This window comes from Haliotis cracherodii, unplaced genomic scaffold (genome assembly GCF_022045235.1).
Source record: "Haliotis cracherodii isolate W230 unplaced genomic scaffold, xgHalCrac1.p SCAF_6, whole genome shotgun sequence".
Classification (NCBI taxonomy): domain Eukaryota; kingdom Metazoa; phylum Mollusca; class Gastropoda; order Lepetellida; family Haliotidae; genus Haliotis; species Haliotis cracherodii.
This window is the reverse complement of record NW_027266319.1, coordinates 38,087,520-38,112,080: the sequence shown is the minus strand read 5'-3', so window position 1 is coordinate 38,112,080 and position 24,561 is coordinate 38,087,520. Positions and strand designations below refer to the sequence as shown.

The 24,561-nt window shown below is 40.0% G+C and overlaps 2 protein-coding genes across 5 annotated transcripts in view; one reads left to right on the top strand and one right to left on the bottom strand.

Moving 5' to 3' along the window:
- The window catches only part of LOC139444629 (protein kinase C delta type-like), a 133,658-nt gene that overhangs the window by 27,941 nt on the left and 81,156 nt on the right, over nucleotides 1-24,561 (top strand). The window contains exon 1 of one of the 4 annotated variants that reach the window (XM_071225545.1): nucleotides 14,274-14,461. The exons of the other annotated variants lie outside the window; for them this stretch is intronic. The gene's annotated coding sequence lies outside the window, so the exon portion shown is untranslated. Of the gene's footprint in view, nucleotides 1-14,273; nucleotides 14,462-24,561 lie in introns of those variants that run through there. 4 annotated transcript variants of the gene reach the window in all.
- On the bottom strand, nucleotides 18,357-20,696 carry LOC139446419 (mucin-2-like). The gene has a single exon (XM_071227745.1). The coding sequence runs from the start codon at nucleotides 20,694-20,696 to the stop codon at nucleotides 18,357-18,359; it is 2,340 nt and encodes a 779-aa protein (XP_071083846.1).

Here is a 24,561-nt window from a genome sequence, read left to right as displayed (position 1 = left end):
CAGAAATAATGCCATGAATAGAATAATGTCATGAATAATGCCACGAAGAGAATAATGTTATGAATAATGCCATGAGTAGAATAGTTTCATGAATAATGCCATGAATAGAATAATGCCATGAATAGATTGTCATGAATAATGTCATGAACAGTATAATGCTATGACTAATGTCATGAATAGAATAATGCCATGAATAGAATGATGTCATGAATAATGTCATGAATGATGTCATGAATGATGTCATGAACAGAATAGTTTCATGAATGATGCCATGGATAGAATTATGTCATGAATATTGTCATGAATAATACCATGTATAGAATAATATCATGAATAGAGTAATGTCATGAGTAATGCCATGATTGATGTCATGAATAGAATAGTTTCATGAATGTTGCCATGAATAATACCATGTATAAAATATCATGAATAATGTCATGAACAATGTCATGTGATGCCTCAGTCAACAGTATTCCTGCCAGGTATCATGTCAGCCTGTAAACAACTGGTCTGGACCAAACAAACCAGTGATTGAAATCATGAGCAACTGTTGGTGTGTGATACACAGGGGACCAAGTAACTGAGGCTGACTGTCCGATCTTCTTAAGTTGGCTCAGCCTGAGATATCAGGATCTAGTCTTCCTGGAGTCCCTGCTGAGTGATTTGAGTAAATACACTTAGCCGGGAGCAGATTGCGTTTTCTGGCTTGCATGGTTTCCTTTTTCTTGAGGGATTGAGAGTGAATCATATTGGCAGGAAAATAATTCAGTGTTGTTTATATCTGTAGGAATAAATAGATTTTTAAAGTTGAATTACTTCCGAAAACAACACATTTAATAAAACAAATGTTTGTTTTTAATTTTGTTAAGTCACCTGATATCTATTCTTTATGATAGAGATAGACTTCCTTGTCTGAATCTTCCAAAACCACTCCTGCTCAATTGTACATTGTAATTGATGTATGTGTCTGTACACCAAAACAACTCTCCCTGATTGTCGTGACTTCCTGTTCACAAGGAGATAAAGGGGGTCATGATTGATATCAGGAACTCATGCAAGGTTAAGACCCGGGTTAAAATTGGTCCCCAGAAACCCATGCTTGTCGTCAGAGGCGACTAACAGGATCGGGTGGTCAGGCTTGCTGACTTGGTTGATGCATGTCATCTTATCCCAAATGCTCATGATGTTGATCACTGGATTGTCTTGTCCAGGTTCGATTATTTACAGACTGCCGTCATATAGCTGGATTATTGATGCGTGTGGCGTTTAAACAACAAACAGCTGACTATATGTAGTCTTTTCTTTTCCAGTAACATATTTCATACGAATTAAACATTTGTTGTTTATTGAATTGAATGATACAAATATATGCAGCCATTATTGGCAATAACCAAGTCAGATTTTACGACAATAATGAAATTTGTGCATTTCCGGATCAGTATTTGACTTCCGTATTTGACTTAATAAGTACCCAGGGCGCTCTCAAAATTAGAAATAGGGGGCTCTTATTAGAATATTATTTTCGTGAAAAGAGTGTAAATTTCATGGTTTATTCTGAAATGTTTATGAACAACAGATATATATTTCCAAAATTTAATTGGGACACCAGAAATGGGCTTCACACATTGTACCCATGTTGGGAATCGAACCCGGGTCTTCGGCGTGGCGAGCGAACGCTTTAACCACTAGGCTACCTGACCGCCCCATAATTAAGGGTGCATGTAGCAAACGTATTATGCACGAATAAATAGCCTTGTGTACATTTATCAATCGGAAGGGGTGCTAATTGGAATTGTTCACCAGCCAGTATATTAGAAAATATAGCTGTGGGTGCTTATTAGAGCAGGGCGCTTATTACGTTGAATACAGTATTTGCTAATTGGTTGTCCAATCAACTTGGATTAAGGTTTCTCAAGCAACACTTCCTTGTTGCTTGTTCAAAGACTGCTGTGTATGTCAATCATAAATGGTGTACATAGAGAATACTACACTCATTCTCGTTAGATACCATTATTACGAAACGAGTGGACTTTCTATGGTATCTGACCGAGCGAAAGCGAGGTCAGATACCATAGAAAGTTCACGAGTTTCGTAAAAATGGTATCTAACGAGAATGAGTGTGGTATTTTATTTATTACCCACGTTAAATATATATTAAAGCGTAAATACATAACAACTTGCGTTCGTTGACAGACCAAACTGAAACCGGTTGCAAAATTTGGTTGCGCATGAATATTGGTATATGACCAAATATGGGCATTGTTGACATGTTTATGCATACGTATTAACAACATGCGCCTGCTGATCTGTTTGCAAACAAACCAGCACCGAAGCTCAAGATCCTTTTGGAAGAAAGTCTTCAACTTATGGTAATTCAAGCGCCATGTTGTTAGTACGCAGGACACCGATAAGAAAATTTGAAATGTCACATTAGCGCCGCGCTTTGAATATCGGACCAACAGTCACACGCATCACACTGCCGGGGTCCCGTCTGTGCAATCAAAATGGTTCGGTTTCCTTGATCTATCAGCTGAATTTATATCATGTCCGTACCATTTTGGTAGAGGGAAATCAGACTGTTCGCCAAAGACATTCATGTTAACTGTACCACCCTTTACTGAAGACGTGGAAATCAACAAACTCAAATCTGCTTGCATGTCAGTGACAGCTTCGAACGATCGAAGGGCAAGGTCGCCACCGGAATAAGAAAAGACAACCGCGATCCACTCACAGCGTTTTACGCTAGAGATAGGGAATGTTACTATTCACATTTGGGATGTTTGGGGCCACAAAATCAGAAGTCAGGCACACTTCCACGGAGTTTTCGAATGATTTGTATCGGAACTGTGAACTTTAAGTGATCTGGTCGTGCTGTCGTGTTCGTTCATTCATGAACAACACTTCCCGAAACAGCGCCACAACATACGCTTCAAAGGGGACACCGATGGCACAACCGGATCATCCCAAGTAAGTCTAGATATCTGTCCAGATAGTTTAAACAGACTTCATTTCACCACGCTTATCCTTTTACGTTAAATCAAATTGAAAGTTGCGAAAATGGTCGTACATTGTAAATCGATTTATAGATCTAGCTCGATTATATGTCTGTAGGAGCTCTATGCATAACTTATATAGAATGCAAACCGAATTTGATGCGTGTGACTATCTTGTTTGGTTTAATAAAGTGTTTGTAAATATCTCTCGTTCTCATGAATTTCTTCAGTTCTGCCTTGTAATCGCAAAATGAATGACGTCTCGCGATTTTTTATGAATGAAAAAAGTAGTCCCGGTGTGACAGAGGTCACGGTTATCCAATCAAAACGAATAAAACAAGGTCAACCTTGTACGACACACGTGTGACGTACGGATTTAGTATCTTACCACCTGTATCTTCTCCATGTGGGTAATAATTAATAATGTTGCTATTCCCTCACGTAATGGAGGCAGGGCCGTGTACGGTACTGTACTCGGAATTACATAATAGCATTCACAGGAAATAAACAATATAATTTATGAAATAGTACATAGAATATGAGCTTTAATTGTGTCAGCTTATATGCCACAATTGAGTGAAAATCATCAATTTAATTGAGCAAAAATCATCAATTAAATTGATTGAATATCATCAATTAAATTGTGTGATATCATCAATTAAATTGAGCAAATATCATCAACTAAATTGAGCAAATATCATCAATTAAATTGTGTGATATCATCAATGAAATTGAGCAAATATCATCAATGAAATTGAGCAAATATCATCAATGAAATTGAGCGAATATCATCAATAAAATTGTGTGATATCATCAAAGAAATTGAGTGAATATCATCAATTAAATTGAGTGAATATCATCAATGAAATTGAGTGAATATCATCAATGAAATTGAGCAAATATCAACAATTAAATTGAGTGAATATCATCAATGAAATTGTGTGATATCATCAAAGAAATTGAGTGAATATCATCAATGAAATTGAGTGAATATCATCAATGAAATTGAGTGAATATACGATCAATTTAGCAATTAAAGACTCTCTAACAGTATGAAGTACAATGTCTATAATGAGACAGTAAGTGAGCACTAGCGTGTGGAGGATAGAGCCCCTTTAAAATAATCTGTCTGAGAATATATCCCAAGAAGTGCACCATCCTTGTCCCCCCTTCCCCCTGCAGACAGACAGATAAGATAGACATTCTGTTGTCAAGTTGGAATTAAAGTAACAGTCAGATGATTTGTTCTATCAAATTTGTGGGGATTTGTTTAAAGGGTCAATGACACGTGATCAAAACAGCATGGTTAAGGAATGTTCTCGGTGCCATAACTGCGTACATGGAAATCACATTTCTTTAAATATAAATACCTTGGAGTTCTCTTTTCAATGTGAGCCAGCGAGAAGCATACTTTGAACAAGTAAACTGGACAAACGATTGAAGACTGATGACGCTATGAACACGCTTTTTGATAATTGTTTTTTTTAATTAAAATTATTCTTCTGGTTGTCATTCTTACTTTCTAAGTGCACACCAAACATCTTATCAGTGATTGTCACACTTGGAAATAACTTTATTTGTATCCGACCCTGTGAGAACTGAAACTATTATCCACACAACTTACTTCACAAGTCCAAGATTGGTTCAGTCATTATGTCAAAGAGTATAGCAGACAACCTGCCAAAGTGACAGACTGTTCCTGTATCAATACAGCAGTTGACCTCTAATTACTTTGACCTCTCATTACCCGATGACCTCTGTGACTGGAGTTAGTAATTACCGTGAACAGATAGAGCTATTTCCTCATCTCTTAAATTTGATGAACCTCATTCCTGACCCCCGCTTATTCACACCAATGTTTATGTCATCATGGAACTAGTAGTTAGGAAATTATTATGTCCAAGTTGGTAGGTGTTTGTTCCTTGTCAGATATAGGATTCTCCAAACACATAAGTCCTAAGTTGGAACCTCATCCTGGTCAAAGACACACTAAGATGGCGATGAGGTGTTCAAAGTGGGTCCTTAGTGTTATTCGTCTTTGGTGTGGGACTTTGCCTATATCAATCATTGGATGTGGTTGGATAAAGTTGACACTGTCTGTCTGTCTGTCTGTCTGTCTAACCATCCCTCTTATTCTCTTCATTTCCGTGGCCAACTCGAAAATCGTTCAATATTTTTCAACAAAAATTGGCAGATATACCTGAAGTGGTGCCTTTTGCATTTTGCAGATTGTTTCCGTTTTATTTTTCCTCAATTTCAGTTTAAACAATTTGGTCTTAATTTCAAAAGGGGGGTTGGAGCACAACTTGAAAACGATTCCATAGCTTTCAACATTACTTGGCAGATATATCAAACAGATCCTGAAGTGGTGCCTTAAGCTATTTAAGTTTCTTTGCATTTTTATCTGTTTCCATGAAAACAGTGGGACTTGTTTCCGAGATGAGGTGGATGTCGTTTTCAGAGCAGAGCTTGAAAATCATGAAATATTCTTTACCGAAACACGCAAGTTTTATCAATCATGTCCTGAAGTGGTTCCTTTATTTTGATTTTTTTTGGAACATTTTCCCCTTTTTCATGGCGACAAATTGGACTTAGTCTGAAATGGTCTTGGTGTTTTTGAGAGAGCGGAACTTGAAAACCTTTCAATATCTTTATCAAGACTTTGAAAATGTGTTTCAAATGAAATACAGATTTTTTTATCAAGTTGTGTGATTTCTTTTTTCATTTTGACAGTTGTCAGGAAGTATTCTCATAGGATAAAGATCTGAAAATGGTTCCCATTGCTATTTTAAGACTTTTTGAATATTTGTTTGAAAATGTGTTTCAAGGAAAAGGTTCTTTAATGCTGTGAGGTAAACATTGAGTGAGAAGTGTCGTCTACATATCTACTTATAACTTTTAACATTTATTACAGCTTTTTGCGAATGTTAAATAAACTCTTCCAACACCAATACGACATAGCATGTTCTATGTGTAGAAGTCTATCTCTCAGCACATGCTCACTCCAATGTGTAGAGAATGCTAAAATTTGAATTCCTACCATTTGTAAATGAGCCCACAGGTTTTGGGCTTGATACTTGAATTCCCATTTGGCTTATATTTAAATAAATGGGGGCCGGGGGGATATATGTCATCTTCTGATGACTCTTGTTTATGATAGTTTCTTGAATGTTTTTGAAGTAGAATTATCCCTACCTCCATTTGAAATTCTTCAGAAGCCATTTTTGAATAAATGATGCCATTTAGAAATGGATTTTCATTTTAGTGAAAGCCTTGGTGGCTGAGTGGGTTAGATAACTGACTTTGTGTGCTGGCGATTAGGCGCCTCACTCTGAGAGTGGGTTCCGGTTCCGGATAGGAGTCAACCCCAAACTAATGAAATCTGTACTTGACAAGGAGAGAGTAATCCCAAATATAACACTGCTTATGAGTACCCGTTTATTTGGTCGTGATGCATACTGATTATCGATAATCCAAAACAGGAAGTGATGTAAACCACATAATTCACACATATCACAACACAAGATAGTGATACCGCGATAATTTGGAGTTACCAACCCTTGAGTTGCTAATGACAGGTACTTTGTTGACAGAACTCGCTAAAGAAAATCATCATCAATCAATCCTAATTGACATGTCATAAAAGTTGAACAAAATAAAGAAATATTTTGCGTCTGAAATATTTAATAGGCCATAAGAGTTTGCCGTAAAGATCAATAATACATTAACTACCGTGATGATATAGCGTACCTTGCTACAAATAGTGTGATTTTGCTGACCACATCATAAACCTGAATTCCCTATTTTAGGATTTTGTTCCTTTGGAGTACAATGATGTTATTTTGATATCTACAGAGGAAATTTAAATGCAGTTCAAAATATCATACACTGATTCTCTTTTTTTTTGAGGACGAGAGATATTCAAGATCATCAAGATGGTTTATTTCATGAATAACCAATGCATATTTCTTGGATGCAAGTCACATATTTACTAGCGCTGCGACAGTCCACCAACAGTACAATCCAATGCGTATCACAATACCTTGCCAACGATACGATACATATCATGATACTTGCATGTGCTCTTATTTGTGGTATGTAAGCCATCTTTTTCATAGGCAGGATGGCCAAATTCCTGGCACACTAGCGATTTACAGCTGGCATTGTCAACTATGGTGCAGTGGATGAAAATATTCATGTTTTCACTACTCATTTTCACTAGTAATTAGTGTTTGGTGTAACATTTATTAAAGAATACATTTAAGGTAAGAATTGATACTTTTAACTCGGTGTGCGATTGTGATCGCTACTTATATTGAGAAGTAAAAAATTGTGATCACCCGATTCGTCGGTGTATCGTCCCACTATTAATATTTGCTGACAACACTAAGATGATAGTCGATAAGTTTTAAATATAAGTTTCACTAAAATATCTTCCCATTCTTCTTTTATTGCATAAATCATTAATTATCACCAACACTTTTCGTTATGCCAAATATCCAGGAGAGTTCTACATGCAGCTAGGGAAATAGTGTCAGGGTCCGTAAAGGTCATTGAATATACTACTAGTGTTATCACTTCTGAAACTGACAATATGTTCCCATGTCATTCCAGTTTGCTGGCAGTATTACGGTTGAACACATGGCAGTGGGAGTTCCGAGACTTCAATGGAAGATATTGTATTCCCATTTTGTAAATGTGATAGGAATATGGAGAAATTATTAGCAGGGGGACTAATGGTCTAATGGAAATTTCCCCACAATGTGCAAGATTTATCCTTACTTGTTTCATTGGTGAATTAAGGCTTCATTAGACATAGGAATAATCTGTAGCCTTTTTAACAACTGACATATATGTCAAATTATGCGGCAGCGTTTAGAGTGATGGTTTGCAAGTGATATAACTGCACAATGAGAGGAACCATATTAGCATTTTGGTTCATCATGTAGACATAGAATGGAATGAATATCATGGGAATAAGGTCAAGGTCAGTCTTGGGTTGGCATTCTGTATGATGTCTGGCATCATAGCTTGTGGTCTAAATCATCAAAGGAAAACGTGTGTTTTTGTTAAACAGAAGATAGTCAGTGTGTTAATTGCTAAATTATGTAAGCCTTATATGCATTAATTTCTGTATGTGAAATTATGATCATAATTGTGATGGCTGTTTCATAATGAAAATTAAGTCCATGTATCTCTGCACATTCTTAGCAGGATGGTGTATGTTAAGTTTAAATTCCAAGCACTGAGAGTATGATCAGTCTATTAAATTCATTTTAATTATTTTATGCATACATTATTGTATACTGTAAACGTGACAGCTGAGTGTCTCCTGACATCTTCCGATGCGATACGTATCACGATACGGACTGACGATACAACTGTTTTCACGATACACATATAGTAAGAAATTTCAAGATTGATGAAATACAACTCAAACCTTTTGCTCCAAATATTTATTTAATGTCTCAAAAACTTTTTTAAAAAACTAACTAAAAAACAAGAACAGAAAAAAGTTCTTTTAAATGGGATGGTTGTTAAATGTGGGCACATCCACAATTACCACCACGTCTTTGTCTTCTGCCATGCTACTTTCGCCAATATGGGAGGTAACTCCGTCAGTTCCAGTTAATTATGAAAATTAGTTAAACTTTTCAGTTAATATCTCTTGTTGATTAGTTTATTCAAATGTAACATTCACTTTTTCACATTATCAAGACTACAAGTTAATGTATTCAGCTTTTGTCAGAGAATATGCAAAAAGTTTTGTCCCTTTTATTTATTTGAAAACTGAAATTCCATGATTCCATTTAACTATACAGGTGATCCGTAAATGTCAATACCATGGTAACCATGGTAACACTTTCCTTTAAGATTACTAATTAATATTCAAGCTTTGATAAATCATCCATACCTTATCGAATAAGTTTTGTTCACATTGGTTTTGTGTCAGTAATACACATACTTCAAAATATCTTTGAAAAGAATCCTTGACTGTTTTCCTCAAAATTTGATGAATCAGCTCTTTTATTAAGTCAAGTAAAAAGACACTGAAGGAGACACACAAGCAGGTGCATGCACTTGGAGCGAGATTTGCTTGAAATAGATAGGTATTAATATATTCAATTGAGGATGGTAGGTTGATTCAATTTAGGCGCCTTTGAAGGTACTCTAGGGACAGAACAAAAATCAAGTGTAACCGTCAGCCTTGGGGTTGATGGCATTGATAACCAGTGGAGAACCCTGGGGTGGGAGGAGGGGAGATTGGAGTAGGGGAATGCATGAACGACAGAAGAGATCAATGATCAGAAGAAAGAGATCAATGATCAGATAAATTGGTTTATTTCTACCTCTGTATGATATTGATAACTGTTGGTAGATAATAACTAGAACATGCAACACTGGGGAAATAAACTGCAGATTATGAAAATTCATGTACATGTTTATATACCAGTAGGGAGAGGGAGAACTTTATAGATGTCAACTCCTCATCATACAGAAGTTAATATCCATAAATTTTCTCTCATGTGTGTAACTTCTAAATGCCATACAAAAACTTAAAGTACCAGTAGTTATTATGACGTTTAGTTAGTTTTATGAGCATCGCCATGACTTATTTATTACCTTTTGGCTTTATTGTGGCCTTGGTAGAAGACCTGTGGTATTTAGCTACATAGGATGTTTTTCATCATTTAGTAGATGACCTGTGGTGTTTAGCTACATAAGATGTTTGCATCATTTAGTAGATGACCCGTGGCATTTAGCTAAATAGTATGTTTGCATCATTTAGTAGATGACCTGTGGTATTTAGCTACATAGGATGTTTGCATCACTTAATAGATGACCAGTGGTGTTTAGCCACATAGGATGTTTTTCATCATTTAGTAGATGACCTGTGGTGTTTAGCTACATAAGATGTTTGCATCATTTAGTAAATGACCCGTGGCATTTAGTTAAATAGGATGTTTGCATCATTTAGTAGATGACCTGTGGTATTTAGCTACATAGGATGTTTGCATCACTTAATAGATGACCAGTGGTGTTTAGCCACATAGGATGTTTGCATCATTTAGTAGATGACCCGTGGCATTTAGCTAAATAGTATGTTTGCATCATTTAGTAGATGACCTGTGGTGTTTAGCCACATAGGATGTTTGCATCATTTAGTAGATGACCTGTGGTGTTTAGCCACATAGGATGTTTGCATCATTTAGTAGATGACCCGTGGCATTTAGTTAAATAGGATGTTTGCATCATTTAGTAGATGACCAGTGGTATTTAGCTACATAGGATGTTTGCATCACTTAATAGATGACCAGTGGTGTTTAGCCACATAGGATGTTTGCATCATTTAGTAGATGACCAGTGGTATTTAGCTACATAGGATGTTTGCATCACTTAATAGATGACCAGTGGTGTTTAGCTACATAGGATGTTTGCATCACTTAATAGATGACCTGTGGTATTTAGCCACATAGGATGTTTGCATCATTTAGTAGATGACCCGTGGCATTTAGTTAAATAGGATGTTTGCATCATTTAGTAGATGACCAGTGGTATTTAGCTACATAGGATGTTTGCATCACTTAATAGATGACCAGTGGTGTTTAGCCACATAGGATGTTTGCATCATTTAGTAGATGACCAGTGGTATTTAGCTACATAGGATGTTTGCATCACTTAATAGATGACCAGTGGTGTTTAGCTACATAGGATGTTTGCATCACTTAATAGATGACCAGTGGTATTTAGCTACATAGGATGTTTTTCATCATTTAGTAGATGACCCGTGGCATTTAGCTAAATAGGATGTTTGCATCACTTAGTAGATGACCAGTGGCATTTAGCTAAATAGGATGTTTGCATCACTTAATAGATGACCAGTGGTATTTAGCTACATAGGATGTTTGCATCACTTAGTAGATGACCTGTGGTATTTAGCTACATAGGATGTTTGCATCACTTAATAGATGACCTGTGGTATTTAGCTACATAGGATGTTTGCATCACTTAATAGATGACCTGTGGTATTTAGCTACATAGGATGTTTGCATCACTTAATAGATGACCTGTGGTATTTAGCTACATAGTATGTTTGCATCATTTAGTAGATGACCCGTGGCATTTAGCTAAATAGGATGTTTGCATCACTTAGTAGATGACCAGTGGCATTTAGCTAAATAGGATGTTTGCATCACTTAATAGATGACCAGTGGTATTTAGCTACATAGGATGTTTGCATCACTTAGTAGATGACCTGTGGTATTTAGCTACATAGGATGTTTGCATCACTTAATAGATGACCTGTGGTATTTAGCTACATAGGATGTTTGCATCACTTAATAGATGACCTGTGGTATTTAGCTACATAGGATGTTTGCATCACTTAATAGATGACCTGTGGTATTTAGCTACATAGTATGTTTGCATCACTTAATAGATGACCAGTGGTATTTAGCTACATAGGATGTTTTTCATCATTTAGTAGATGACCCGTGGCATTTAGCTAAATAGGATGTTTGCATCACTTAGTAGATGACCAGTGGCATTTAGCTAAATAGGATGTTTGCATCACTTAGTAGATGACCAGTGGTATTTAGCTACATAGGATGTTTGCATCACTTAGTAGATGACCTGTGGTATTTAGCTACATAGGATGTTTGCATCACTTAATAGATGACCTGTGGTATTTAGCTACATAGGATGTTTGCATCACTTAATAGATGACCTGTGGTATTTAGCTACATAGGATGTTTGCATCACTTAATAGATGACCTGTGGTATTTAGCTACATAGTATGTTTGCATCATTTAGTAGATGACCCGTGGCATTTAGCTAAATAGGATGTTTGCATCACTTAGTAGATGACCAGTGGCATTTAGCTAAATAGGATGTTTGCATCACTTAATAGATGACCAGTGGTATTTAGCTACATAGGATGTTTGCATCACTTAGTAGATGACCTGTGGTATTTAGCTACATAGGATGTTTGCATCACTTAATAGATGACCTGTGGTATTTAGCTACATAGGATGTTTGCATCACTTAATAGATGACCTGTGGTATTTAGCTACATAGGATGTTTGCATCACTTAATAGATGACCTGTGGTATTTAGCTACATAGGATGTTTGCATCACTTAATAGATGACCAGTGGTATTTAGCTACATAGGATGTTTGCATCACTTAGTAGATGACCTGTGGTATTTAGCTACATAGGATGTTTGCATCACTTAATAGATGACCTGTGGTATTTAGCTACATAGGATGTTTGCATCACTTAATAGATGACCTGTGGTATTTAGCTACATAGGATGTTTGCATCACTTAATAGATGACCAGTGGTATTTAGCTACATAGGATGTTTGCATCACTTAATAGATGACCTGTGGTATTTAGCTACATAGGATGTTTGCATCACTTAATAGATGACCCGTGGCATTTAGCTAAATAGTATGTTTGCATCATTTAGTAGATGACCTGTGGTGTTTAGCTACATAGGCAGTTTGTATTTCAACAGCATTTTGTTGACCTGTTGTCTTTGACAGACCATGCATCTTACATTCAAAGGTTGCTTGAAACCCTCTCCTGTGTTTTGTGAATGTATGTTCCATCAGGGGAAAACAGCTCACTGGGGCATTCAGTATGCGGCCTTGCTATTGAGTTTCAGAGATTGCTATCCATGGACATAGATTCGAGGGGAAGGCACCAATGTTGAGATAGTCATGCTGTTAGCCGCAGGATGTCTTTGGCTATCTGGTGAGGTGTGTACCTCATAGTCCATGTGTTTACACAACAAGATTCATCAGGGGTCTCTTCAAACCAGGGCAATGGCCTTCTGGAAGATGGGGAGCAATGTTCAACAGACTTATTTCTTTGACCTGATGCCAGCATCATTGGTGCCCTTACTCTACACTTCGGACAGTGATTGATCGAGGTTTTCTCTGAAGCAGATATTCAGCTCAGGGGCTGGGGAAATGACAGAATATTCCAAGTTTGGAATAAAGAATTCCTAATTTAGGTTATCAAGGTTATCAAAGTTATTATTATTATCATAATTATGATGATAATGATGATGATGATGATGCTCTTGTGTCACAATAACAGGTCAGAATAGATTTTGAAGTTACATTTTTCAATAAATTACATTAAGTGCACTTCTAAAATAATTTTCAAACTTTCAAACTCATACTTTTTTTCTAGCAAAATTCGCTCTTGTCCTCAAATTGACTGCCATGAAAATCATGAATATATTCCTGTTGGAATTCTGTTTTCAGGAGGCTGTTTGATTTCTGAAGCAGTTTGTTTACAGATCGTGAATTAGTTTATTTTCACATTGTGAAGTAGTTGGATTAAGATGCTAGGGCAGTGGGTTTGGAGTTTGCTCGTCCAGTGGTGGGTTCCATTATGAATAGTCATGGTGTAACACTTAGCCTTGTCCCCGTATCTCACTGTGACGTGCACTACCAGTAGGGGTGTAAAACTAATTCCAGTCATGATTGGTAGATTTCTGCTTCCAACCAAAGAATCATTTCTGGAACTGTAATAAATGACTTCCTTACCATGGGTTGATTTTAATGACTTCCTGGCATGGGACAAAATTAAGGAAAAATGTTAATGACAGACTTTTTAAATCACTACATATTTAGTTGTGTCTGAGCTGCTTAGTGAAGTCCAATATCATCTGGAAGTATTTCTAACTGTTTTTGTTCTTATCATGATGACTGATGATGAGAGTGAGTGAGTTAAATGAAAGATATGTCGCAGTAACTGAGTTTGATACTTTCAATAAATCAGTGTTTGTATTGGACTGTTTTAACCTGAAAACTCTGTACCATCTTTACATGCACCAGTGGAAGGTTATATGTGGTTTGAAATTATAGAAAATGGATTTGAATAATGATGCTGGTTATAGTTATTATATTCATAAGTTATTGAGTTTATGTCATTTTTGTATATGAACTGTCAATAATCTGAGGTTACTGGATTACCAAAGTTAGGTTTGTAAATATTTAATGTAATTCCAACTTATACCATATATATAAACAGTGTTAATAGATACAAGGAGACTGGGGCAAGTCTAGGCGACACACATTGTCTGCTTACAGGGAGTTCAGTTAATTCAAGTCAATTTCTGCTCGAAAATATTTCCAGCATGTACTGAACACGCTAAAAATATAAACATGCTGAAAATAGCTCCAAGGTGACTGGGGCAAGTCTAGGCAAGGCACATTGTCAATCAACAGATCTAATGTTGAGTCTCACCTAGCTGCAGGCAAGATAGGATGCCGGTAGCCTGATTCAGTTTTTCCTCAAGTCTCGTCTTATAACACAATATTCTCCAGGCAACCAATTCTACAGATTCTTTGGCCCTTTTTCCTTGGAAGGGCTGATGGGTTTTCCTTTTCTTGGAGGGACAAAGTTTGGAACTATTTCTATCTATGCTGCTGAGACTGAGCTGTTGATGGGTAAGTGATGAAGCTTGGTGTGAGTACGGACGGACCCCTTCTCATTGGGGATTTTGTACGATCAAATAATGGAGTGTTTGTAAGAGCAGGTAAACCAAATGGATGCAGGGAATCGTTTCTTGGTATTGACTTTACAAAATGGGATTTCTTTCTGTTGCTAGTTTGCTTGATAGTTGAGATGTTACCAGTGTAAATGGAGTTGTTTAAATATAATCTCTTTATGATGTCAGAGATGATGATATAGTTCATTATTAAATGATGATGATGATGATGGCAATGATGATGATGTTGATGATGATGATGATGATGATGATGGCATGATATTATTTTGATTATGTTGACTATGTTTATGTTATTTACTTAGCTATATCATGACAAATTATATTGTTTTGGGTATAACATTCTCAACTGGTCATGTCCTTAAGTGTAATGTGGGGACCATGTAGCCTTGCTCCAAGGCTGCGCTGAATGGCAAGTCCATGGGTGTAGTACTTCTATCCTTATAATGGGCAAGTCTAGATAAGCAGACAGTAAGGATGTCATCTTTTATAGGGACAACACGTTCTTATTATTTGTATAATCTAGGAATTAAGATTTAAACTCATAATTATTGCCTTAGAGACTTATGCAAGTCTAGGGACCAGGGTCTAAAGCACCTTTTCTCTGGGCAGAGTTGCCTCCCTGAGGTGTGCCAGGAACCTAGGATTGTGGGATTGAATCACAGATTCCCTGTTTCTACGTTCGTCAGCACCATACTCAAGACCAGGGTGGTAGACATCTTAGACCTACACGAAGCTGACACTCTGTGATATAGCTGAAACACTCTTCAAAGAGGTGTTAGATCAAACTCACTCACTCACTCTCTTAAGTGCAATATCATGTTGACAGCATACAGTGTGCAAATCTGAAAATAATTGAATGCTTTATGGCAGCCTAAGTACATCAGACTTTGCCGAGGAGTTGTGAGATCACAGAGAGGTAATTTCAAAGGAACTGAACATGGCACACAGGTAAAGAAACGAACAAAAACACCCAACAAAATTCAACCAAGAACAAAACCTTTAGAGATCAAAAGGACATGCCTGTAACTGCAGAATAGAAACTTTGTGTTATCATTGATGTGAAATTGATGCCAGCTGTCCATCAGTCAGACTCCACATGGTACTGTTGTTAAGGAAATGTACAAATTACCCACTGTAATGAACACATGTTTAAGCTGTGATAAGGAGCTGTACATGTCAGTGGCCTGCAAGGGGATATACCAGCAGTGTTGCAGCAGGTCGGTGTGGAATGTACCTTGATGTCTTATTTAGGGACCACTCAGCTAGTGGCTGCACTAAAACTGCCAACCAAGATGGTGATGACTTGAAAAGGTGTAATGCTTACACTCTGAAAATATATAGTTTGATAGAACCAAACTGCTACATGTAAATTGAAAAGGTGCCCCATTGAGATGGGAGATTCTGGAACCTTTGGACAATCTTAACTTACTTTATTTAGGGCTATAGCATTACAGTAAGGAATGGGTGGAAGGAAAATGTGGTTTGGGGGACTGTGACAGACCATTAGCCTCAGTAAGTGAAGCTCAGCAGATAATACCTGTGGTCCTCCGGGGGAACATTGGGAATGTGGGGATCATGGCCGAGGCTGTAATTGTGACCAGGGTTTGGCAGTTACATATATATAGTGGTGGTGGACGTCTGGAGGACCATGACGATGCTTGTTTTGGTTGTGAGGTTTGGAGGTGAGGTGAAATGGGTTTTAACGTTGCGTCCAAGATAATTGCACTTATATTGCGACGTGCATGCACGTGTGTGTGTGTGTGTGTGTGTGTGGCTGCTTGTACCAGTCCGAACTGATGCCGATTTATAGTGCTAGCTCACTGAGATGCCATGCCGCAGTTTAACATGAATACCCCACTCAGACACAGTATACTGACTCTGAGCCGACCAGTCCTTGTTTTAGCCCCTCAATGCCGAGGGCCAGACAGGGTAACAACAAGTACCATCTTTTAACATCTTTTGGTATGACGCTCTCCGGGCGGACGCTCTACCACTGGACCATGGAGGCGGTCCTGTGAGGTTTGGATGATTACTATATTGGTATAGATACCTGGGTCTATACCCTATTCGACGTAATAAGCGCCCAGGGCGCTCTCAAAACTAAAAATAGGTGGCTCTTATTAGAATATTATTTTGGTGGGAAAAAAACAGTTGAAAGATAAAACTTGTGGTTTATGCCGTCAGCCTGAAATGTTCATGTACAACAGATATATTTTTCAAGAATTTAATTGCCCATAATTAAGGTTGCATATAACACACGAGTGTGTATTTTATGCGAATAAATAAGTCTTGTGTACATTGATCAGTTGGAAGGGGTGCTAATTGGGATTGTTCACAAGCCAATATATTAACAAATATCGCTGTGGGCGCTTATTAGAGCGGGACGCTTATTACGTTGAATACGGTATACATGGGTATAGATATGTTAGTATAGAGTATAGATACCTGGGTATATATACATGGGTGTAGATATGTTAGTATAGAGTGTAGATACCTGGGTATAGATAAATGGGAACTACGAAAACCAGTGACGTCAATGTTTGTGACAAATCAGTGACAAATCTGTGTTCGAACAGCCAGATATAAGGTCCCAGTATAACCAGGCATGTGGTGACTTCACAGTGATGTAATCAAGCCAGTCACCTTGTCCGATATGATCGATGACAACAGTGTCATTGATCACAAAATCATTAAGGGACTTGATATCAGCAGGTTTCAACAAATCTTGGGTTCTGTTTCATGAGTGCTGATATTGTATTGAACCTTCGATAGTGATGTTTATGTTACAGACAATTCAAGCATAAGCGCAACTGAGTTAGAGTGTAAAGAATGATTGACAATACTGATTTGAAATTAACTTGATTATTGACAGGTGTTACTTTCAGGAAGTTATGAATGACAACCATTGAAGACTCATTTCTATACTCCTTCATTATGGACATATGAGACACGCCCAGACCAGATACTCAACTACGGAGTAGCTCTTGATAACAAAGCAAGCTGTAGGTGTGATCGAAGGAGATTCTGTACAGTGTGGAATATGAAAAGGATTTAATCAGTGATTATTCTTCGAAATATTTGTTGTTGTTGCTGAAAGATGTAGTCTTTTGGAGTGAGTTGGTAGAAGTAATTTATGCTTCATGCCCTCTAACTATTCACATCTGATCCAAACAAGTGATCGACAGCATGAGCATCAATCCACATCGGGTACAGTGACACACTGCAGATTCAGGTGGTCACATTGTCATCACCATAGTGATTTTAGTGCTACAAGTATCGTAACTGAATGTTACAGTATGGGAGCAGCGTCCATCTTAGCACACTGATAACACGTGACGTTGAAGACTATTTAAAAAATTGTTTAGTATCCTTTATCATTTTTAAGTGGGGCACGGGTGGCCAAGTCGTCTAAGTTGCAGCAAATTGCTGTGCACAGTTCTGTCCCTTGGGCATGCCAGGAACCTATGATTGTGGGTTCTAATCCCGGTTCACCCTGATTATGTTTTACTGGTTTGTCAGCACCATACCCATACTTGTGAGTTTCACCGAAGTGGTAAACGTCTGAGACCTGCATCATTTCTGGCTTTCCTCTGACATTAAGCCGACATGCCATGACTGGAATACTGTTAAATGTGGCTTTAAAACCAACTGATTATCATTATTGTACAATCTGTATGTCCTTGTGTAAACATAAATCTGTAGGAGAATGTCGTATGACTAATGTGGGGTTACCAGTTTTCCAGACTGGATAGTATTTTGCCATGACTGACTGCGGTAGTTATCTCTGTAATGGCACATGGTGTAGGACATAGTTTTGAACTGTATATAGAGTGTCATGACACGGTTATGTATGTATCTGTCAGACAGGAGTACGTGAGCAGCATGTCAGCATATGTTGTGTCTGTCTGGCAGCTGAGGTGAGAGGGTGCGGGGTGAGAGGGTGCGGGGTGAGAGGGTGCGGGGTGAGAGGGTGCGGGGTGAGAGGGTGGTAAGGTGCAAGGTGAGAGGGTGCTGGGTGAGAGGGTGTGGGGTGAGAGGGTGCGGGGTGAGATGATGGGAAGATGCAGGTTTGCGGGCTGAGAGGGTGCTGGGTGAGAGGGTGCGGGGTGAGAGGGTGGTAAGGTGCAAGGTGAGAGGGTGCTGGTTGAGAGGGTGTGGGGTGAGAGGGTGCGGGGTGAGATGATGGGAAGATGCAGGTTTGCGGGCTGAGAGGGTGCTGGGTGAGAGGGTGCGGGGTGAGAGGGTGGTAAGGTGCAAGGTGAGAGGGTGCTGGGTGAGAGGGTGTGGGGTGAGAGGGTGCGGGGTGAGATGATGGGAAGATGCAGGTTTGCGGGCTGAGAGGGTGCTGGGTGAGAGGGTGCGGGGTGAGAGGGTGGTAAGGTGCAAGGTGAGAGGGTGCTGGGTGAGAGGGTGCGGGGTGAGAGGGTGCACGGTGAGAGGGTGCGGGGTGAGAGGGTGCGGGGTGAGAGGGTGCGGGGTGAGAGGGTGTGGGGTGAGAGGGTGCGGGCTGAGAGGGTGCGGGGTGAGAGGGTGTGGGGTGAGATGATGGGAAGATGCAGGTTTGCGGGCTGAGAGGGTGCTGGGTGAGAGGGTGCGGGGTGAGAGGGTGCGGGGTGAGAGGGTGGTAAGGTGCAAGGTGAGAGGGTGCTGGGTGAGAGGGTGTGGGGTGAGAGGGTGCGGGGTGAGATGATGGGAAGATGCAGGTTTGCGGGCTGAGAGGGTGCTGGGTGAGAGGGTGCGGGGTGAGAGGGTGCGGTGTGAGAGGGTGCTGGGTGAGAGGGTGCTGGGTGAGAGGGTGCAGGGTGAGGGTGCGGGGTGAGATGTGCAGGGGCAGAGAGGGTGCAGGGGCAGAGAGGGTGCTGGATGAAAGGGTGCTGGGTGGGTAGACGCAGGGTGAGAGGGTGCTGGGTGAAAGGGTTCAGGGTCAGAGGGTGCTGGGTGAGAGGGTGCTGGGTGAGAGGGTGCGGGGTGAGAGGGTGCTGGGTGAGAGGGTGCTGGGTGAGAGGGTGCAGGGTGAGAAGGTGATGGGTGAAAGGGTTCAGGGTGAGAGGGTGATGGGTGAAAGGGTGCAGGGTGAGAGGGTGCGGGGTGAGAGGGTGCTGGGTGAGAGGGTGCTGGGTGAGAGGGTGCAGGGTGAGAAGGTGCAGGGTGAGAGGGTGCAGGTTAAAGGGTGCAGGTGAGAGGGTGCAGTTGAGAGGGTGCTGGGTGAGAGGGTGCTGGGTGGGTAGGTGCAGGGTGAGAGGGTGCTGGGTGAGAGGGTGCGGGGTGAGAAGGTGCAGGTTAAAGGGTGCAGGTGAGAGAGTGCAGGGTGAGAGTGTGCAGGTGAGAGGGTGCAGGTGAGAGGGTGCAGGGTGAGAGGGTGCATGGTGAGAGGGTGCGGGGTGAGAGTGCAGGTGAGAGGGTGCAGGTGAGAGGGTGCAGGTGAGAGAGTGCAGGGTGAGAGTGTGCAGGTGAGAGGGTGCAGGTGAGAGGGTGCATGGTGAGAGGGTGCAGGTGAGAGGGTGCAGGGTGAGAGGGTGCGGGGTGAGAGGGTGCGGGGTGAGAGTGCAGGTGAGAGGGTGCAGGTGAGAGGGTGCGGGGTGAGAGGGTGCGGGGTGAGAGTGCAGGTGAGAGGGTGCAGGTGAGAGGGTGCGGGGTGAGAGTGCAGGTGAGAGGGTGCAGGTGAGAGGGTGCAGGGTGAGAGGGTGCATGGTGAGAGGGTGCAGGGTGAGAGGGTGCAGGGTGAGAGGGTGCAGGTGAGAGGGTGCAGGGTGAGAGTGCAGGTGAGAGGGTGCAGGTGAGAGGGTGCGGGGTGAGAGTGCAGGTGAGAGGGTGCAGGGTGAGAGGGTGCAGGGTGAGAGGGTGCATGGTGAGAGGGTGCATGGTGAGAGGGTGCAGGTGAGAGGGTGCTGGGTGAGAAGGTGCAAGGTGAGAGGGTGCAGGGTGAGAGGGTGCTGGGTGAAAGGGTGCTGGGTGAGAGGGTGCAGGTGAAATGAGATGATGGGAAGAGGCAGGTTTGTGGGGTGAGAGGGTGGGAAAGTGCAGGGTAAGAGGGTGCAGGGTGAGAGGGTGCATGGTGAGAGGGTGCAGGGTGAGAGGGCGCATGGTGAGAGGGTGCATGGTGAGAGGGTGCAGGGTGAGAGGGTGCATGGTGAGAGGGTGCAGGTGAGAGGGTGCATGGTGAGAGGGTGCATGGTGAGAGGGTGCAGGTGAGAGGGTGCAGGTGAGAGGGTGCAGGGTGAGAGGGTGCATGGTGAGAGGGTGCTGGGTGAGAGGGTGCTGGGTGAAAGGGTGCTGGGTGAGAGGGTGCATGGTGAGAGGGTGCTGGGTGAGAGGGTGCATGGTGAGAGGGTGCTGGGTGAGAGGGTGCTGGGTGAAAGGGTGCTGGGTGAGAGGGTGCAGGTGAGATGGTGAGAGAGTCAGAGAGGAGCTGGTGCATGGCATAAGGCAGTAAGATGATTTGATGGTTTGAAACCAATTATATTTTCCTGTAATGTTGGTTTAAAACTATTCAATAGATATTGTCCTATGATATTGGTTTAAACCCATTCAGTGGATATTGTCCTATGAAATTGGTTTAAAACCATTCCGCACATGTTGTCCTATGATATTGGTTTTACCCTATCTCATATAGGGTGACAGTATTCCCAAATGGGTTGAACCTAACAACATGGGTCAGTATATGAAGGTATTCAACCTTATGTACAATATATTCAAATAGGCATGGAGAGGAGAGATGAAATTAACTGACTAATCTGAAGACAGAAAACATAGACTGCTATTAAATTCTACAATATAATGATAAGAATTCAAATGTTAAACCATACCATTAGTTTTAGGTAATTAATGTTTCAAAAAGTTTGTTTTTAAACAAATATTAAATAAAGATTTAAAATGACATGAAATGATTTCCTTTTCTGTCATCAGAAGCCTTTGGCAAGACTGAGTCAATTCAGTTATGTATACGTGTAACATTTATTAAAATATTTTCTTAAAAACTTTAACCTTTAGTGAACAGATGCTCAACATGCCTGTAGAAATACGTCAGCTATGTTTCTGAGATCTGATACTGATTAATCCCCTTTCATATCCGTTTATTGGACAAATACAACATATAGATTGAAAACAGTGATGTGACTAGAACAACTGATATCTAGTGATTGCTAAGAGATTGTCTAGCCTCAGTGAGAGCATGTCTAGCCACGGAGAGTATTTGTCGCCATATTCTGTTAATAAGTGCAATGTTACAGATGTGAAATGTCTGCAGTATCGAGGACATAATAGCTGATTGCACTGACGGTCATCCATAGTAATGGCAATCAGTTATGCCTTAATTACAGCCTCTTAGTGGGTTTTGTCAATTGTGACTGTAAAGCTAACTGAAGAATAGATTTGCGGTATTGCTGTTTCTTTTGTTGTGATGGCCGTTGTCTGGTGGTTTAAGTGCCTCATTTTGTTCAGGTGTATTGACTGGAAAAGACACAATTGTCGTAAATGGTTTAGAATTTATAGAGCTATGATGCCTATTAATAAGGTTTCAGGAAAAAGAGTTCAAGGAAGTGATATGAGGTTGAGATATGTTGTTTGTTCAATGGCAGACAGAGTTAAGAGAGACTGAGGACTTGTGTATTGTTACACACAGTATAAGCTATAAAAGAATGTATTGGATTGAGGAAAGATAGCTTTCATCATATATATTAGTCTTGTATGCCATCAGATATATTACAAGTTATTTTTAGTATGTGCTGGGATTTATCAAGGATTCTAAACTAAGTGCCTCTGTCTGGCAATTTGGACAAAATCTTTATTTCGTTCAAAATTGGGATTTTAAAGTTCTTCTTTTTCCAAATTCAGAGATATTGTGACATTGTATTTTGAGATTGCATTCAATGCAATAATATAAAAGTAAGCATGAGAACCATCTACCTATTTCTTGGTCCTGTTATTAGTCTAGTACAGGATATCTCTAGTATTCTCTACAAAGCCACATAATTAATTATTAGTTTTATATATATAAATGCATGAATTTTGAATTTTGAATTTGGGAATTGTAGATTTAGGCCTGAATATGAGTATCTGAGCTGGTCTTCACAAATTCCTGATGTGACAAGTGGGGTGCTGAAAGTAGACAATAATATTGTTAAAGATTTTCCCGGGATCATAGAATGACATTGTCGTAATATTTTGAGTTAATGGTGTTCAAGTTAACGAGGTTTCATGGTTCTTTGGGGAACCCTGGCATATGAATGTGTGTGGTGGGAGATAATATCGATGGCCATATATTGAGTGACATATCCTGCCTTCAGAGGAGACATTACTGGTGTAATAAGAGTGTTATGTTTGACATACAAAAGCGATCTTGTTGATGGCTGGAACATCACCATATCAGTGTATCTGAAATGTACAACTACTGACAACTGATATTGACAAGCTACTGGCCTTAGCTAGAATATTGAAGTGGTCTGTACAGGATTTGATGGTTTATTGGGTGTCTACCACATAATATAAGATAGCTAAGCGATAAATCGCAAACAACAATGAAGAACGAAGCGTGGTTTATCTCACAATGAAACATTGTGCAACTTGATGATGTCGTAAATTAGATGACGTTATTTTTAGAGGGAGGTGTCTTGTGAGTTGTTCCCCATAGATGGAACTGGGCAATGCAGATATATATGATGGCTGAACGGTCCCATCGAAAAGTGAGAGAGATGTGACAATCGGTATTGGGAGAAACGGTACAGGTAATCAACATGAGGATTGTGAGAATATGTGGGAAATACCCACCTGTGCATAAAATGGACTTGTCCGATGTGCCAAGATCGAATTCTATTGAGGGAATCATGATGACATTATTAAGATAGGGTAAATATCTTTAAAGCTTGTACATTTTATCATCATCCTTTAAGAGGCTTACATAATGTTGATATCTCATATAAGAAATAAACGACCAGTGGGAGTAGTTTATCGTACAGTAAAACACTGCAGGGAGAATAAACCATGAATGGCTGTAAAGTTGTTTATTGTACAATAAAACATTGCAGGGAGAATAAACAATGAGGGGCTGTAAAGTTGTTTATTGTTCAATAAAACACTGCAGGGAGAATAAGCCATGAGGGGCTGTAAAGTTGTTTATTGTACAATAAAACACTGCAGGGAGAATAAGCCATGAGGGGCTGTAAAGTTGTTTATTGTACAATAAAACACTGCAGGGAGAATAAGCCATGAGGGGCTGTAAAGTTGTTTATTGTACAATAAAACACTGCAGTGAGAATAAGTCATGAGGGGCTGTAAAGTTGTTTATTGTACAATAAAACACTGCAGTGAGAATAAGCCATGAGGGGCTGTAAAGTTGTTTATTGTACAATAAAACACTGCGGGGAGAATAAGCCATGAGGGGCTGCTGCGCCCCTTGTGGTTTAGTCTCTTTGCAGTATTTTATTGTATGATAAACAACTTTATACTCGTCGTTTACTTCTTTATTCAGCAATATTTCTGTTCTATGACGGCAGCCTCACTCACTCACTCTGATGCAGATCATCATCTTGTATACCACACACAGGCTGCAAAGTTACAGTTATATCTGGAAAGACTAACCCAGTGGTTGAAGACACGAGCAACAACTAATCTCCCAGGCAACTTTTTGTGACCACAGTATCACCATTTTAGTCACATCTGTTTATAACCATTTTGCTTCACGCATTGTACCTTTGTGGGGAATCAAATCCAGGCCTTCAAGCATGATGAACGAAATCTTTAACCACTAGCCTAACCCACCGCCCCTGAATGAATGAATGAATGAACCACCCCTGAATGGATGAATGAATGAACCACCCCTGAATGGATAAATGAATGAGTGAACCATCCCTGAATGAATGAATGAATGAACCACCCCTGAATGGATGAATGAATGAATGAATGAATAAATGAATGAATCACCCCTGAATGGACGAATGAATGAATGAACAACGCCTGACTGAATGAATGAACCATCCCTAAATGAATGAATGAATGAATGAATGAATCACCCCTGAATGGATGAATGGATGAACCACCCCT

Excerpts from the sequence above, each read along its gene's own strand:
- LOC139446419 (XM_071227745.1), bottom strand. The coding sequence starts at position 20,696 with ATGCACCCTCTCACCATGCACCCTCTCACCTGCACCCTCTCACCATGC.